The sequence below is a fragment of the Scatophagus argus genome, chromosome 4 (assembly GCF_020382885.2).
Source record: "Scatophagus argus isolate fScaArg1 chromosome 4, fScaArg1.pri, whole genome shotgun sequence".
Classification (NCBI taxonomy): Eukaryota; Metazoa; Chordata; class Actinopteri; family Scatophagidae; genus Scatophagus; species Scatophagus argus.
The window spans coordinates 16,000,259-16,016,441 of record NC_058496.1 but is presented as its reverse complement, the minus strand read 5'-3'; the positions used below and the strand labels follow the sequence as shown (position 1 = coordinate 16,016,441).

Sequence of the window (16,183 nt, the reverse complement as noted above, 5' to 3'; positions counted from 1 at the left end):
AAAGAAAGCACAGACAGAGGTCATGGTATGGTCTTTTCTTTTCTTTTTTTTTTTACAATGAATCCTTAAAATTGGCTCTATAGTTAATGGGTTCTCGCTCACCCTTTGATCTGCAAGTGATCCAGCTCCCTCCTCATTCTCCTGCTCTCGTCTGACACGTCAAACAGACTCCTCTTCGCAATGTTCAGTAACTTGCCGGGGACCTCTGACCACGTGTCCACTGAGCGCTTGACGTTGTACTTCTTCAGCTCATGTTCGTTTCCATAGTACGGGTACACCATCATCTCGCCCTTGGCGTCCTTTCTAAATATCACATTGGTGCGGAGGACGCGGCTCAGTTCGCGCAGGAAGCCGAAGGAGTTATTGAGAAGCTGCTCTGGGGTGATGTGGACCACCAGGACCAACTGGCCCACAGCGAGCTTCTCGGGCATGTTATTGGCACAGTCCAAGCCGTCCCACTCACACTCAGCATTGTTGCAGCCCTGGTCACAGTGACCGTCAGCGTAGTGGTCCTTGCAGTACTGGTCATACAGAGGACTGAAGACGAAAAGATAAGTTAGGGGTATGGTCATTTAGATATGCAGTCATGCTGGGTGCCATGACCATTTAATCACTCTGCTGTATGAATTAATGTATATATGTATGTATGAATATAACTGTTTCTTTAATTTCTTCCATCAGTGCTGCTTTGTATATCCCACTTCGCCTTTTTGTATTGTTTTGTTTGATTCTAAATTAAAATGTTTAGATATTAGGGGGACGCAATACCTGTACTGTATACTGACAAAAAAGCTGAACCATGAACCTTGACTGTAAGCCTTAGGTCAAAAAGTTCAGATGTTATATTATTACAAATTGAACAATCAAGACCACTAACAATACCAAACAACATGTGAAAATAAATTTTTTTTTTCATTTAAATTGCAGATGAAAATCGTATTTAAAATTTATTTTTGGTTTAAATTCTAATTTGAATCTTGTCTAAACCATACATAGGAGCACCACTCACTTGCACTGTCCTTCCAGATTCTGGCAGTCAAACCCGTCGTAGAGACATCCAGCATTGTCACACTGTGAGTCGCATTTTCCATCGTTGAAGTATCGCCAGCACTGCAGCGAGGCCGAGCAGTTCTTCCACGGGTCATTGAAGTTGAGCGAGCAGTCACCGTTGTCCCAACCGCATGCATGGTTATTACAAGACACATCACAGAACTTGTTGTGCTTAGCCTCCTCACACTGCGGGATGTCGCAGGTCACCTCCACCTGTGGTGGCGGCAGGATATCGACGCCGAACCCTCCCTGGAAGCTGTAGTCCAGGATGTGGCATCGAAGGCCGTTGAAGTTTGTGGGGCAGACGCAGTGGTAGAACGGCGCCTCAGTTGTGTATTCACATGTGCCCCCGTTGTAGCAGGGGCTGGAATTACAGGGGCTGTCGGTGGGATACTGGCACTCAGGCCCAGTAAAGGATGGGGTGCACAGACACTTGGGACTCTTTTGGCCGGAGATGCATGTGCCTCCATTGCGACAGTGGAGGCTACCACAGGCCTGGGAGTCATATTCACATGTGGAACCAGTAAAGCCCTATAAGATGAGGACATAAAATTTAAAATCTTAGACATTTTTTGGGCTATTGAAAATAATAATTTATTCCAGCCCTGGATAAAAATCCTCAATTTTACTGCTAATTAGAGACAGGGTAACATGGGGCTTAGCGGTTCACACTGTCACCTCACAACTGAGTTAACAATAATAATTGTTGTGTAGGTACTCACAGGAGGACATTTGCAGATGAAGCCATGTGGTGTGTTACTGGCAACAGCACAGGTACCTCCATTGCGACACGGTTTTCCCTTACATCCATCAAACACTGTGTCACAGCGTTGACCTAAAGAGAAGTCAAACGCAAAAAAATGTCAGCAATATTATATTACGTATTATAAAAATATTCTCACATTTTGCACTTTGATTCCAGTTCAGGGTGACAACTCGTTATTATTTTCATTAACGATAAATCTGCTGTCTATTTGGGACAAAATAGTAAAATGGGCTTGTGGCAATTTCCAAAAATAGTTTCAAACCCCAAAGAAACTCAACCCACTATCTCATATGAAAGACAAACAAAAGAAAAGCAGAAAAATCCTCACATTTGAGAGGTTTGTTTTTGTTAGAAAAATGACTTGCTTTAGTTCCAGGCCAATAAAAACAGTCTCTCTCCAAAAATATCAACATAGGTGCTCAACTCTTACGTAGTCAAATATAAGAATGTTAAGAATGGCTGACAACCGCCCACCCCCAACCGGCTGTTCACCTGTGTATCCGGTACGGCACTCGCAGCGGTAGTTGTTGGTGAGTTGGATGCAGCTGTGCGTGCCCCGCGGGTCACAGGGGTTGGACAGGCACTCATTGATGTCTCCCTCGCAGCGCTCGCCGACGTACCCTGCTGAGCAGATGCAGTGGTAGCCTCCGACTCGATCCACGCACTTCCCTTTGTTGAAACACTTTGGCTCTTTGGTCACCGGGTCGGTGAACGGGTTGCAGTCGTCGATGTTTATCTCACAGTGCACACCTTAAGGCAGGCATGGCAGAGGAAGAGGGACGAAAAAGTCAGTGCTCAATAATTTGGAAAAAGGGACAATTGTACTTCCTGAAGTTTTTGCAACATTTAATCTGTGATGTTCAATTAATTATAGAAGCTCTTTTGTGATTATGCAATGCAGTATACTTTTAATTCTCTCAACCTGCCTCATCTGCTTCTAACTCAGTAAGGAGTTTTGACATTTGCCAAAATGACATCCAACAGAAGAAGTCTTAAGATTTAGGAGATTTTATTAATAAAATATGCTGATAATTCCTCAAAAATGCAAACACCTGCATTGCATTACGGTCCATTAAATTGAGAAAATGTGATGGAGGTGTCCAGAAATTTAACACACAGATACAGAGACTTTCATAACAGAATTTCAACAGTGTTCTGTTTCCATAATGTAACACGCTTACATTAAAACAAAAGTGGGGCTGATTATTAATTATGACAATCAAAAAGTAAAGTAATCAAAGGCAATAACGAATGAAAATAATGAGCCTAAAAAATGAATCTAAAAAAAGTTTTTAGTCTTAATGTCAAAGAATCTGAAATTTTTTAGTTTCTTGATTAAAAACCTCCAACAACATGTTGGCTTTTTTAAGGATGCAACCAACTACGCTGGCACTTTGGGCTGGCCTATAATACACACTCCCCTTCATGTCTGAGAGAAAAATCAATGGCGTATTTGACAAGTAGAGGAAGGGATGGAGGCAAGGCAGGAGGAGGAGTTTTCAGACATGCCCCGGCTGCTGCTAAGCCCTAATTAATGAAGCGTGGAGACAAGGAGAAGAGGATAGAGAGGTGGAGTGGTGTGGAGGAGTGTGTGTGGGGTCTGCTGACCTTGGGTTCCCCGGGGACAGGAGCATTTGTAGGTATTGATCAGGTCAATGCAGGTGCCCCCATTCTGGCACGGCTGGGAGAAACATTCATTGATCTCGTCAGAGCAGTTGGTCCCCACATATCCTGGCATGCACTGAGAGAGAGAGAGGGAGAGAGAGAGAGAGCACGAAGGAACACAAGAGAGAAGAGGAAGAAGAAGAAGAATACAAGAAGGAGGAAGAAAAGGAAGGAAGAGGGAGAAGGCAGAGGAAAGTTTAATCAATGTCTGACATGAAACAAAGATGTTTTTTGTTTACCGGGTGGTTTTTCTGGCCTCCATCCTGCCAAGGCCAGCAGATCCTTTATTGCAGGGGAGATTAACATAACCAATCTGTTTATCTTCTATTTATAAACAGGCCTTTTCATTAGGAGCCTAGTGTTGTTTCAGCTGAGAGGATGTCTCCTGTACAGCCAGATTTGAACAAAAACTGAGGTTTGATAATGAAAAGAAAATGTGAAAAGGAAGCAAAAGTTTGATGAAGTTCAGCAATGCAATAAGGCCTTTGCAGTGCAAAGCAGAGTGGCATTTAAGACTCCACAGAACCTGCATAACTGGGCTGATTTTACAGCACCAAATTATGTTTAATTGTATCTGTACAAGTTACAATAAAAGGCAAAATAATAACATGTTGAACATTCAAATGTTCCAAACCACATGATTCCTGCATGTAGACCTGATACATTCCGACAAAAGCATATGAAAAAATGGTGCAATGGCATAATTTCTGAGTGCATATTTCAGTAGCATTTGCATGAAAATTCTAACAACTGGATGGACAGTTTTCTTCAGTTTTGTTACCTTGCATGTGTATCCACCTAGAAAGTCAGTGCAGGTGGCTCCATTCTGGCAGGGGTTTGGGGTGCATTCGTCCACCTGCTCCTCACAATAACTTCCAGTATATCCGACCTGGCAGTGGCAGTAGTGAACATTTCCTGCATCCAGACACTGACCCGAGTTACGACACAGATTGGCAACATCGACTCCTGCGCAGACAGGATGAGACAGTGGGCTTTAGAGATTTTTTTTTTTTTAAATTTGACCAAAACACTTTGATTCACACTGAAGATATGACTGCATTTTAAATTCAAACACGCACACACAGGAAGGAACACCCAGGAAGACAGATTTAAAGACAGATTTTTAACCCAAGGCAACTCCCGTCTTACCTCTCTGTTTAGCTGCCACCTCACAGGAGACACTTGGGACGTCACAATAAAGTCCTGTCCAGCCAGTCTCACACTCGCAGCTGTAAGTGGTTCCCCTCTGCCAGCAAGTTCCCCCGTTCTTACAGGGCGATGAGTCACACCAACGAACCAAGTTCTGAAAGATGCAAACACATGGTGTCAAGTTGAATTTACTTTCGCCAAATTCAGTACTCCAGTAAGGTATAGCAGGCCAGGTTGAAACTGAGCTAAACGTGGTCAAAAAGTAATTTGTGCATTTTTACAGTTGTAAGCAGCTCCTAACTACACAAAGAAATAGAAGGAAGAAAACAAAGGCTATAGAAGGAAATGTAATTCAGGAAATAAAGTCCTCTCAGTTCGCCCACCTGACAGTTGAGCCCGGTGTATCCATGTGGGCAGGTGCACTTGTATGTGCCGTAGCTGTCCTGGCAGGTGCCGCCATTCAGACAGGGTTTTGAGTCACACTCGTTGATGTCATGCTGGCAGTAGCTCCCAGTGAAGCCAGGCGGGCATAAACACGTGAAGGTGTTGATGCCGTCCACACAGGTGCCACCATTGAAGCAGGAGCTGCAGGGGAAAAAAATGTTGCATGAAAGTGAAGGTATTCTGCAGCTAAATCAATAAAACTCTCATTAGCTGAGCTGCAGGGAAATTCACATCTGATTTGTCTACAAAAGTGAACTGAGCAGAATACTTTTTTCCAGCAAAGCCCTACTTCACATTTTCCCACATGGGGGCTGCATTGATTCTACTGAGGGAAACCTAAGTCTTGGCATTTTAACAAACAAATGTACAGTTAAAAACTCATTTAGGTTGCAGACTATTTAACCTACTATTCAGGGGACAGCTGCAAAATAAGAAATGTTGGTGTACAACAAAACTCAACCAGAGGGGGCAGTAGTGGACAAGAAAATGGGGTCTACATTAATAAATGGAGGAAAGTGAACCTGTTGATCTGAACAGGCGTCGTTACTCGCCAAAAACAACAAAAGTTCAGCTGTCTGTCTTATCTCTTACAACAAAAGCTGTGGAAGTTGATTATGATACTCTGAGCTCCTGATCCTTTCTGATACTGACATGACACTTTGTGATTTTCGGCTCTGTACCTCTCAGTGCAGTCAGGAGTGTTATTTTCACAGTGGATTCCACTGAAGCCAGCCGGGCAGGTACAGATGTAGCTGTTCACACAGTCGGTGCAGTTGGCTCCATTCTTGCATGGGTTGCTCTCACACTCGTTGATGTCCTCCTCGCACTTTGTGCCTCGAAAGCCAGGCAGGCATGTACACAGGAAGCCGTGCACCTCGTCCTTACAGAGGCCCCCGTTGCTGCAGGGGTCTGCGGGAGGAGGGATGAAGCATTCGACTCAGCTTGTGGTCACTTTTGAGGTCAAAGTGCAGCTTATGGTTTTTGTACAGTATTTTAATCACGCAAAAGAAGAGACAGGAAAGTGACTGGAGAACGTACTGGGCTTGCAGTCATCAATGTTGGTCTCGCAGTTGCGTCCAGTGTAACCCGGTTTGCAGCCACAGCGGTAACTGCCCAAAGTGTTCTGGCAGGTTGCTCCATTGCGGCAGGGATTTTTCACACACTCTTTGATGTCCACCTCACATGTTTGGCCTTGGAGGGGTGGAAAGAGGAAGATAAAGTGAATTTCTCTTTGAATGGTGGCACAAAAGAAAAAAAAGCACTGATGGTTAACAGGACAAAATAATGGCAAACTTAAATGATTCCCAGGAGGGAGAATAAATACGAATGGAAGTAAAAAAGAAACGGTCCTATGGGTGAGACACATAAACAAACGGAAATTTTGTGTAAATGTAACATTTAGAGGCTGGAGTTCTGTCCTTGCTGCAATGAATAAATATCAGGACTGTGTGACCTCTCCATTGAAATAGTAGTTCCTGTTGGACACACAGGCATGCAGACATTAATGTTCACCTTGCCATCCTTCAGGACAAACACAGGAGAAGCTCTGATAGTCCTCTGACTCCTGACATACTCCTCCATGTTTGCAGGGTTTGGAGCTGCAGGGGGCCATCAAGGTTTCACAGTTCTCTCCTATAACACACCAATGCACACCTTTAATCCAAATAAATTACAAACTGTGTTTCATGTTAACTTTCACCATGTGATATCATGTAGGAGCCATGAACTTGGAGATAACCCAACCCAAATGGACACAGAATCATCTTTCAGTCAGTGCTATCAGAAGATTTTAGCCAGGTTCTGTCAGTAATCGAGGCCTACTGAGACATTTCCCTATCTGTTTCCACAACACATGGCTCTTACAGGAAGCCGGCTCCAGTTTCCGGCCATTGTGAAGCCATTTTCTGTTCTGTGAGACAGGAAGCAGGCAAACAGGAAATGTGTCAAGCGCCCCGTTCCCACCCCAGTACAAGCAAAAGCCTTTTATTATTCAAAGTCCCGTGGATTTTTCCAAAAAGACGACTTGACAACTATAAGAAAATTGGCCCTTAGCCTTCCTAACATTATCTGTTTTGTCAAATAATAAATGACAGGACAATATTTTCCAGCTCTCTTATCAGGGCTGCTTGTGTATCACAGAAGAGCAGAATGAGTCAGAGGTTTGGTGTCTTGTGCCCAGAGGAAGTCTTGCTGTTGAACTTTACTCGACACTTATTTCATCCTCTGCACATCTTTCCTCTCTGTCCAACAGCATAAAGTACACAAGCTGTGGAAACTGCCAGAACACCAGGCCAACACATGGGCATATCAAATATTTTCAATAATATTTTCATACCCGTGTAAGGTAGGACACAGTTGCACTTGTAGCCTGCAACGTCGTCAATGCATGTCCCCTGGTTGAGGCAGGGGTTGGAGGCACATTCATTGATGTTGGTCTGGCAGTTTGGGCCTGCAGTTAGAGTGGACAATATATTACACTCACACAGTCAAGTGGTGTGGAGGGAAATATCAAGCCAAAATATCGACACACACTTATGCACACAACACACAAATACTGACCAGTGAAGCCCATGCGACAGGTGCAAACATATCCGCTGGTCATGTCCTTGCAGGTGCCTCCATTCATACATGGGTTGGATTCACACTCATTGTTGTTGATGTCGCAGTTTTTACCGCTCCAGCCAGAGTCACACAGGCATTTATAGCTGATGGGAAGGAAACAATGGAAAATCACAGTGATAAATCTTTCAGTATGACAGATTTCTTTTAGACTGGCTTTCATCTGATTTTTGTAGGGCTGGGTGCTGAACCTCGATCATTTTTGAGTCATACGCCTAATCTCCAGAAAATGTTTCTAGGTGATTAACATATTGTATTTGCTCAACAGAAAATAAAAGTAATGCACAACCAACACATAATTTATGCATTGTGCTAGTGGTTTTAATTGTACTGAAAAGAGCTTGTAGACTGCCTCACCCATTGATCTTGTCTTCACAGTGACCGTGGATGCAGGGATTGCTGAGGCACTCGTTGACCTGGGAGAAGCAGGTCGCATCATGGTAACCTTCTGGACAGACACAGGTAAAGCGGTTGATGCCGTCGATACAGGTGCCGCCATTGTGGCAGGGGTTGATGGCGCACTCGTCGATGTTGATGTTACACATGGTACCTAAAAGAGAGCACTTAATTCTTAAAGTCTGAAAGTCTCCATTTTGGGAAACACATTTATTTGCCTCCTTATTGAGAACTAGATGATAAGACTGATATCAATCAATCAATAAATAGAGCGACAGCTGATTAACTTAATACAGAGACTGAAAACATCTAGCCTGGCTTTGTCCACAGGTAAAATCCATTATTCAACACTGCTAAAGCTAACTAGCCAACAAGTTGCATATGCAAATCCACATAAAAAACAAAGTTACTGCAAAGCATCAGATTGTTCCTTTAAATTATGCTATCACATCACTTGTCTTTGTGGGCGTATAGACAGTGAAGTGACTTTGAAAATAACTACAATAATTTCTTAAACACCTGTCAATGGGATAACTTTTCACTGTATTTGTAGTGTTGGTTTAAATACACAATGCCAACTCACATACCAACACACAATGAAGTCTATATATCAGTGCGGTGAATGTATCAATTTCTAGAAACATGAGGGGTTTTAAGTCCCTCTTTGTCGGCCACTTGAAGCGTTGACGCCATTCAGACTGGTGCCACGCATAACATAAAGGCAGCCCATTTAGCTTTAAAGCAAGAACTGGCTTCCAAGCTTTTAAAAGCTCAACTTTCAGGAATCTTTCAGGGAATCTTTTCTCCTACTCAAATCCCAGGTGACTGTGTGTGCCACAGTGTGTGTGTCCTCTCTTTGTATGGGAGGGCAGCTTGCCTGTCCGAACAGCAGCAGGTCGGGGACAGGGTGGAGCTGGAAAATGACACCGGTCGAGCCTCTGAGGAGCGTGCTCACTCGCTCGCCATCTGTCACCCTCCCCATCAAGACCCACACTCCTCCGTTCATGCGCTTTATCCTCCAATGCTGCACCTTAAACACTCATTTTGTCTACTGGTCACATGACACAGCAGCCACGTTTAACATGTCTTTAATTTATAGCCAAAGAGAGCCTTTATGTAAATTGAAGGTTTGCAATGATTGAATAAAGAGTGAGAGTCACCTCCACCACACTCTCCTCTTTTGCTCTGTTTTATGCTTTCATATTGTTTATGTTCTAAAGGGCTGTACTGTTTGAAGTATTTGTTTCTTGTTGATTAATCCTGAAAAATGAAAACTACATGTTTTTTTTTGGATTGATATACATTTTAGAAGCTTAATGTTTGTCCTCTTCCAACAATCTGCAACTCCATCCCTGTTCCCTCTTCCAGAGGCAGTAAAAGGTTATATTACTAATTTTAGCTTTGTAGAATGATTATGAAAAGAAGGGGCCGAGCTGAATCCTAAGCCATATAAACACTGTGTACAAGTTGCTTACCCGTGTAGCCGGGTTCACAGGCACACTCATAACCATTGATCTTGTCAATGCAGGTCCCATAGTCACAGGGATTGCTCTTGCAGTCGTCAATGTTGATTTCACAGTTGATTCCTGTCAAAAATAAATCTCTTTCAGTCTTTCAGTGACCTCAAAGGAAAAGAAAAGTTATAATTGCTTCTCTGTTTGTATGTGTGTTACCTGTGGTGCCTTTGGGGCAGATGCAGATGTAAGCGTTCTCTCTGTCCTGGCATGTGCCTCCGTTCCTGCATGGCTGGCTCAGACACTCGTTGATGTTGGTCTCACATAGCCGGCCGGTGTAGCCAGGGTTGCAGTGGCAGCTGAAGGATGCCAAGCCATCGATGCAAGTACCGTAGTGGCACGGGTCAGAGTAACACTCGTTGATGTCCGTCTCACAGTGCCTCCCCGAATAGCCTGGTAAAAGAGTTGTTTTCTTTTGAACTGGTGTGGGTGTTTTTCACAGGTTTGCTCTCTTTCTACAGTCTCTACGATTCTGCACTTTCCACTCCCATTGTTGGAGGGTCTTAAAAGTTTCTACACTATAAATTCAGGTTTGTTAAACCTTTTCAGCTTTTATTCAGACTTGTACCTTCTGTGCACTCGCAGGTGTACTTGTTGGGTCCGTCTGTGCACTTGGCGCCGTTTTTGCATGGCGTGCTGGCACACTCGTCGATGTCTATCTGGCAAAGGTTCCCAGTGAAGCCTAGAAAACATGTGAGCATGCATGTGAGCACGAAAGAGTGTGTGTATGTATGTGTGTATACAGACTTGGCTCTCACCAGTTCAAACCAGTCCCTCTTATCCTGAGCCCATAATATAAGAGTTCTCAACAAATTGGATATCTGCATGTTAATTAACAACTGTGCAACACTACAAACTCTCTATTTTCCCTTTCACTCCTGAAAAGAAGTGAAGGGAGAGTGGAGGCACCAATTCATGTAAAGGGGGGATAGGGAGGGTGGGAGGGAAAGAAATGATGGAAGAATGAAAGTTGCGAGGCCTCCTGACCAAAGGGTGAGAGACAAAGGAGGGCCTGTCTGCTCAACGCAACGCCAAACTGAGCCCGTTGCCTCCTTTGTCCCCCAAAACTTTTCCATCACAATGCACATTCTCTCTTGTCTTGCTCTCACCCCTTCTCCGCTACCCCCTCCACTCTCTTCCCGCCTCTGAAAAAGAACCAGCTTGACCTTTGACCCTCCACTATTCAAACTCCTTGTCATTCAAAATCAACCAATAGTCTTTCTCCTTTTATTTATTCTCATCTCAGATATTTTCTTCTCGGCTCCCCTCTGTCACATGATGGTACAGTCCAAGTACAAGTGGCATGTTGTGTTGACTGATGAGGAAAGTTCTACCCCTCCTCTTTCACCGCTGCAGGAACACACAGGTGTGTTAAGCTACAAAGACTCACTTGAAGCTAATCTGGTCAGGAAGTATTTGTGTGGCTGCTGATTTCTCCCAGTGGAATTAAACCACTCACAGTTTTCTAGCATGACGTGGGAATTGCAGCATAGACTCAGAAGAGACACGTATGCATCTGTGTTTTCAGTTACACACATATGTAGACACTCGTACATACAAACTATGGTTTGTCAGCTTTCTTAATGATTAATAAACCATTTACAAATGCTTTACAGATCATTTTTCCGCTATTAATAGCAACTTTTGGGTTGCCAGGTTGTGAAAAACTAATTAATTTGGAGTGACTGAGAAGAATACAGCTGGAGACAGTTTTAGGTTTTGCCCTAAATGGTCACCCTAGAAATGACATAGCAACATCATAAAGAGGAAAAACATAAATAATAAAAAGTGAAGGATCAGCTGTTTGCAGACCAAGAGGGGAAAATAACACCACCTCTTCTGTAAGCAATGCTGCCAGTTTCCAGCAGTGGGAGAGTAGCCGGAACAAACCTCAGTGGTACAAACTGTTTTGGTTTTTTTCCTTCTTGGAGGCAAGATGTGAAGCCAAAGTTCCTTCACAGTTCGGTTACAATGCTCCAAAATGCACTCCTGACTAAAATCAAAGAAAACTAAACTCTGTGAAAGAATTTCTTACCCAGATGCACACACACACGCATACACACACAATAGATAAAGCAGAAATGCAAGCATGCTGCACACACACACATACATCATGCACCTCAGCAGCAAAGAGGGATTTATCCCCAGACTGCTGGAATCAGACATTTCAATGGCTCTCAGTGGGGTTTCCATGGCTATTCCATGTACAGAAATAATAAGAGGGGACCCTCGCCTCAGGCCTGGCTCGCAACTGGGACAAATTTACATCTCAAGCAGGGCGGTTAAGACCCCTTCCTCTTCTTTACCCCTCCCTTCCTGCTTCAGCATAACGGTCTGTGCGTACCCCCTTCTCCCACCCCCATCTACCCTCCCCAAAAAAACAGAAAAAACACTTTCACTACCACCACTTTGCGCTGCTTCCTCACATAACCCGCTCTCACTGTCACACACAGGGTTTCCTTAGGCGTTAAGCTCTTGTGTTCACTCTTGTACCCCTTCTCTATTAATTCTAAAGCTTCCTTGCTGGGGTGTCTCTCTCCTTCTTTCTCTCTTTTATTCCGTTTTTTCTTTCCTTTCTTTTTTTCTCAACAGGAGGAATCCTGCCTCTCTCTACCCAGGCTGCCTTTGATCCACCCGACTTAGAGCTTCACTATTTTCCTGCCCGAAACGAAAAGAAAATTACTTTCACCTCAATGATCCCACTGAAAGAATGCAAAACAAAAAAACACATTTAGGGAGTTTGATGATTGTTCCTTCGCTTTCTTCTTTTCTCTCTTTCCCTCTCTATCCAAAATTCAATAGTTGCATTCCTTCCCTCCTGAACAAAACATCAATACCTCTTGTCCAAACAGAGTAACTCGAATGGCATTTCTGGAAAAAAGGCTGTCAAAAAACAAATACTGGCCATCAGAACTAGACCAAACCACTACCTCACACAGCAAATGCAATTTTATAGAGCATAGTAGGAGCTCAGCCTTCTATTATTAGCTCTCTCTTATTCCCAGTCTTGTTTAGATCCACTAGTTTCTGCTCACTCATCAGACTCTGTAAAAGGAGTAAGAAACTTGTTTAAAAAGTTCAAACTTCCTCAAGCCTTTCCCTATGGATTTTTTCCCCTCTTTTCTCCTGAACTGCTGCATTCGTTCTGGGCTACCCGGACCTGCATAAGCTTGCCTCAGGGCTGGGATTAGTGCCCGTCCAGAAAGGTGTTTGTGTGTGTGTGTGTGCATTTGGGTTCGAGTAAAACAGTGAGAGAGAGAGAGCGAGAGAGATCGACCTATGTGGCCCCTGGCCCCACTGCTCCTACTCCCCCTCCCTTCCTTCCTACTCCTCCTCTGCAGCAGTACGGCAGCCTCACCTGTGGGGCACTGGCAGTGGAAGGTGTTGATCTTGTCGATACATTTGCCGTTGTTCAGGCAAGGGCTGTTGGCGCACTCGTCTGTATCGATCTCGCAGAACTCCCCCTCGTAACCTGGCCAATTAGCAAGGGAGGACCAGGAGGGAGATGGATTGGTTAGAAAGAGACACAGTAAGAAGCATTTTCACACTGCTCTTATATACTGCCGTAAGATATTTAATTAAACACAATGCCATTGTAAGTGTCCTGTTGTTCCACAGGTGTAACAAACACTTTTTTATTTCAACTCACTTTAATGCAAAAAAGCATATTACATTAAAAAAAAAAATGACGTGAAAGGCTTTCAAATTATGCTAAATGTCACTTCAGATTTATAAAAGCACAAGCACTGACCAAATTGTGTAATACCCTCAAATGTCTTACCTGGCATACAGATGCAGTGAAAGTCTCCTATTTGGTCCAGGCAGGTGGCCTCATTCATACATGGGTTTGACATGCATTCATTGATGTCCAGCTCACAGCGAGGACCCACGTAGCCCCGCTGGCACTTACACTGGAACGAACCCTTGGTGTTTATACACTTCCCTGCATGCTCACACGGGTTGGAACCTGTTTAAACAGATTTTCAGTCAACTTTAACTGGCTGTAGATACAAGACCTAACAAGGAGCAATTTGACTGTTATGACATGACAACGAGATGATTTGGGTGATTTAGTGTTGTTTGATGAAGCCAAACAAAATTCTCAGTTCCATGTCATTACAGCAATAATACCCCTGAGGCTGATATTTACTGTGATTAGGGGCACAATTATGGGACCAGAACACCCAAAATAACAGGCAAGAGTGAACTCATACTATGGCTTGTATAAAAGAGATACAAATGCATGTATGATAGTTCAAAAGCCTTTTTGACAGTAGTTTAGTTGACCAGCTCTCTGAGATAGCAAAAGTCGAAATGTATTCTCTATCATTCAGATTTGAAACTAGACAACACAGATAAAAAGTCTGCAGGTCAGGAAGTTTTACCCAGTGAGCACTCGTCAACATCTTGATCACAGGAAGCTCCGAAATACCCTGATGGGCAGGTACAGAAGTGGTTTCCGCTGACGGGGTTGGTGTCACAGTTGGAGCCTTTCTGACAAGGGTTGCTGATGCAGGCATCGTCCAGCTGGCACAACAGTCCTGGAACACAATACAGAAGATATTAATACTGGACTGAACATCTTCCCATCACTTCTACCAGTGAAAATGGGAACAACACAGATTGTACACATCAAACTCTGTTCACAGGGAGTGAAAAAGTTGTATAAAACATTTTACGGCTAAAATAAATAAATAAAATCCACCTCAAGTGATATCACTTGAGTCAGCTTTTGTTGATGCTAAAAATGAAGTCTGAAAAAAGTATAAAAATGTGCGGTTGTGGAGTCAGATATAAGTGAGTTTACCAGGCCTTTGTAGCCCCATCCTGATCTCAGCTTGAGGCTAGTGGCTCGAAGCAACATTAGTCGCTTCTTGCGTAACACACCTAAATTGTCAACCAAACTGTCAATGGTTGATTTGCACTGTGGGGTAATACAGGCACTAGTTAGTGTGATGCTAAATCAGTGGAATACTCTTTTAAACTTTTCTATGTTTAATGATCTGCAACTCGCCCAAACCAGTCACTTGTATACCAATACTATATTCCCTCCTGTTGTGCCAGTGCAATCACCAGTGCTTCTCATGTTGAGGTAAGATGACTTAGACTGAAAGATGTTGACAAAGTAAGAATTGAAAGATTTTGTTGCATTTGGGGAAGAAAATGAAGGATAATAACCTATGCAAAGTCACGGGAAAAACCGAAGATCAGCAGTAATGAATGTCGCTTTCTCTGGATGACATCATTCACTGATGTTGACTTTACAGCCTTTAATTTTAGTTTTAATTGGTTAATTCCCGTATTCTTCACAACCCATGAAGTGTGATTGTGTCAAAGCTCGCTAATCTAAGTGTGTAAGTTGCATTCTCAAATAAAACCATTTTCCTGTCACGTCTTGAGAGCTAAATTCCCCTAAATTGAAATAAACATTTAAACACCTGTGCGACCATGGGGGCATTCACAGTAGAAAGAGGCTACGCGGTCATGACATGTGGATCCGTGGTGGCATGCAGCACTGGCACAGTCATCGATGTTCTCGCTGCAGTCATCGCCAGTCCAGCCGTTCACGCACACACATTGGTAGCTGCCGTAGGTGTTGTGACATGTGCCGCCATTTTGGCAGGCGTTGGGCATCAGCTGGCACTCATCAACATCTTCTGTGCAGAGCTGACCTATGGGAGAACAAGGGGTCAAAGGTCAAAGTTTACCTTCTAAATACTCAGGTGATAGTAAATTCAATTACTTAACTTCACTATACAAACCTGTAAATTCTGGTTTACACTGGCAGTTGTAGGTGTTGACTCCATCCACACATGTTCCCCCATTCTGGCATTCATGACCTGGACAGTCATCAATGTTGTGGTTGCAGTTTTTTCCTGTAAAACCTAAAGCAACGAGAGAAACATAAATATCAGACTCCCATGAACTGGAGGCTTTAGGTTTCCTTTTGCTCATCCCTCCTAGTTTGAAAACGTCAAGCTCCCATTAACAGCAAAAGGAATGAAACCTCTCTACAGTTAAATGTGGCCAACTGTCTTTTTCCTGCCAAGAGAGAAGGCAGCCGTTCCCTTCCCTTGAGGTCTGCAGCAACCTTGTCATGTAATAACGTCCATGCTGCTGTACAGTTATGTAAGAAACAACCACTGGACTGTATATGTGGCCTGATGGACATAAAAAAATGAAGCTCAGTACAAATCATGACTGTGACTGCCAGGAGTCTTGCTCATAATTATGAAAAACCTGTTCCCTGAGCAACTGTTTGTTTACTTCTGACTAAAAGGCATATGTTTAATAAAGGTGACTGTTATCAGCATGTCAGAAAGTGCTGTACAAGATATTTCTGCAAAATAAAAAGTGACTCAATATATTTAAAAGGAAATGACAAGAATCATTATATACCAGTAATTCCATTACATCATGATTCCTGCTTCACACCTAAAATGGCAATTTTGCTTTTTAAATAATTACTTTATTTTGCTTTTTATCCATTGATAACAAGCCCACAGCATGACGCTTGAACACATTTTTTTGTCTACAAGAGACAAAGCAAAAGCAGGTGGCTTGATTTTAACAGTAAGGA

The 16,183-nt window shown here is 43.2% G+C and overlaps 1 protein-coding gene across 3 annotated transcripts in view; it reads right to left on the bottom strand.

Annotated features, from left to right (window-relative positions):
* The window catches only part of LOC124057352 (neurogenic locus notch homolog protein 1-like), a 39,193-nt gene that overhangs the window by 8,599 nt on the left and 14,411 nt on the right, over positions 1-16,183 (bottom strand). For all 3 annotated transcript variants that reach the window (XM_046385477.1, XM_046385478.1, XM_046385479.1), the window contains exons 5-26: positions 15,366-15,488; positions 15,042-15,275; positions 13,989-14,144; positions 13,385-13,570; positions 12,962-13,075; positions 10,172-10,285; positions 9,763-9,996; positions 9,565-9,675; positions 8,051-8,243; positions 7,634-7,779; positions 7,410-7,523; positions 6,587-6,706; positions 6,113-6,265; positions 5,755-5,983; positions 5,014-5,215; positions 4,631-4,784; positions 4,263-4,447; positions 3,425-3,557; positions 2,309-2,566; positions 1,773-1,885; positions 1,010-1,581; positions 103-537 (exon numbers count right to left, since the gene is read on the bottom strand). In XM_046385477.1, coding sequence (XP_046241433.1) covers positions 103-537; positions 1,010-1,581; positions 1,773-1,885; positions 2,309-2,566; positions 3,425-3,557; positions 4,263-4,447; positions 4,631-4,784; positions 5,014-5,215; positions 5,755-5,983; positions 6,113-6,265; positions 6,587-6,706; positions 7,410-7,523; positions 7,634-7,779; positions 8,051-8,243; positions 9,565-9,675; positions 9,763-9,996; positions 10,172-10,285; positions 12,962-13,075; positions 13,385-13,570; positions 13,989-14,144; positions 15,042-15,275; positions 15,366-15,488 — 4,279 coding nt within the window. The remainder of the gene's footprint in view (positions 1-102; positions 538-1,009; positions 1,582-1,772; positions 1,886-2,308; positions 2,567-3,424; positions 3,558-4,262; positions 4,448-4,630; positions 4,785-5,013; positions 5,216-5,754; positions 5,984-6,112; positions 6,266-6,586; positions 6,707-7,409; positions 7,524-7,633; positions 7,780-8,050; positions 8,244-9,564; positions 9,676-9,762; positions 9,997-10,171; positions 10,286-12,961; positions 13,076-13,384; positions 13,571-13,988; positions 14,145-15,041; positions 15,276-15,365; positions 15,489-16,183) is intronic.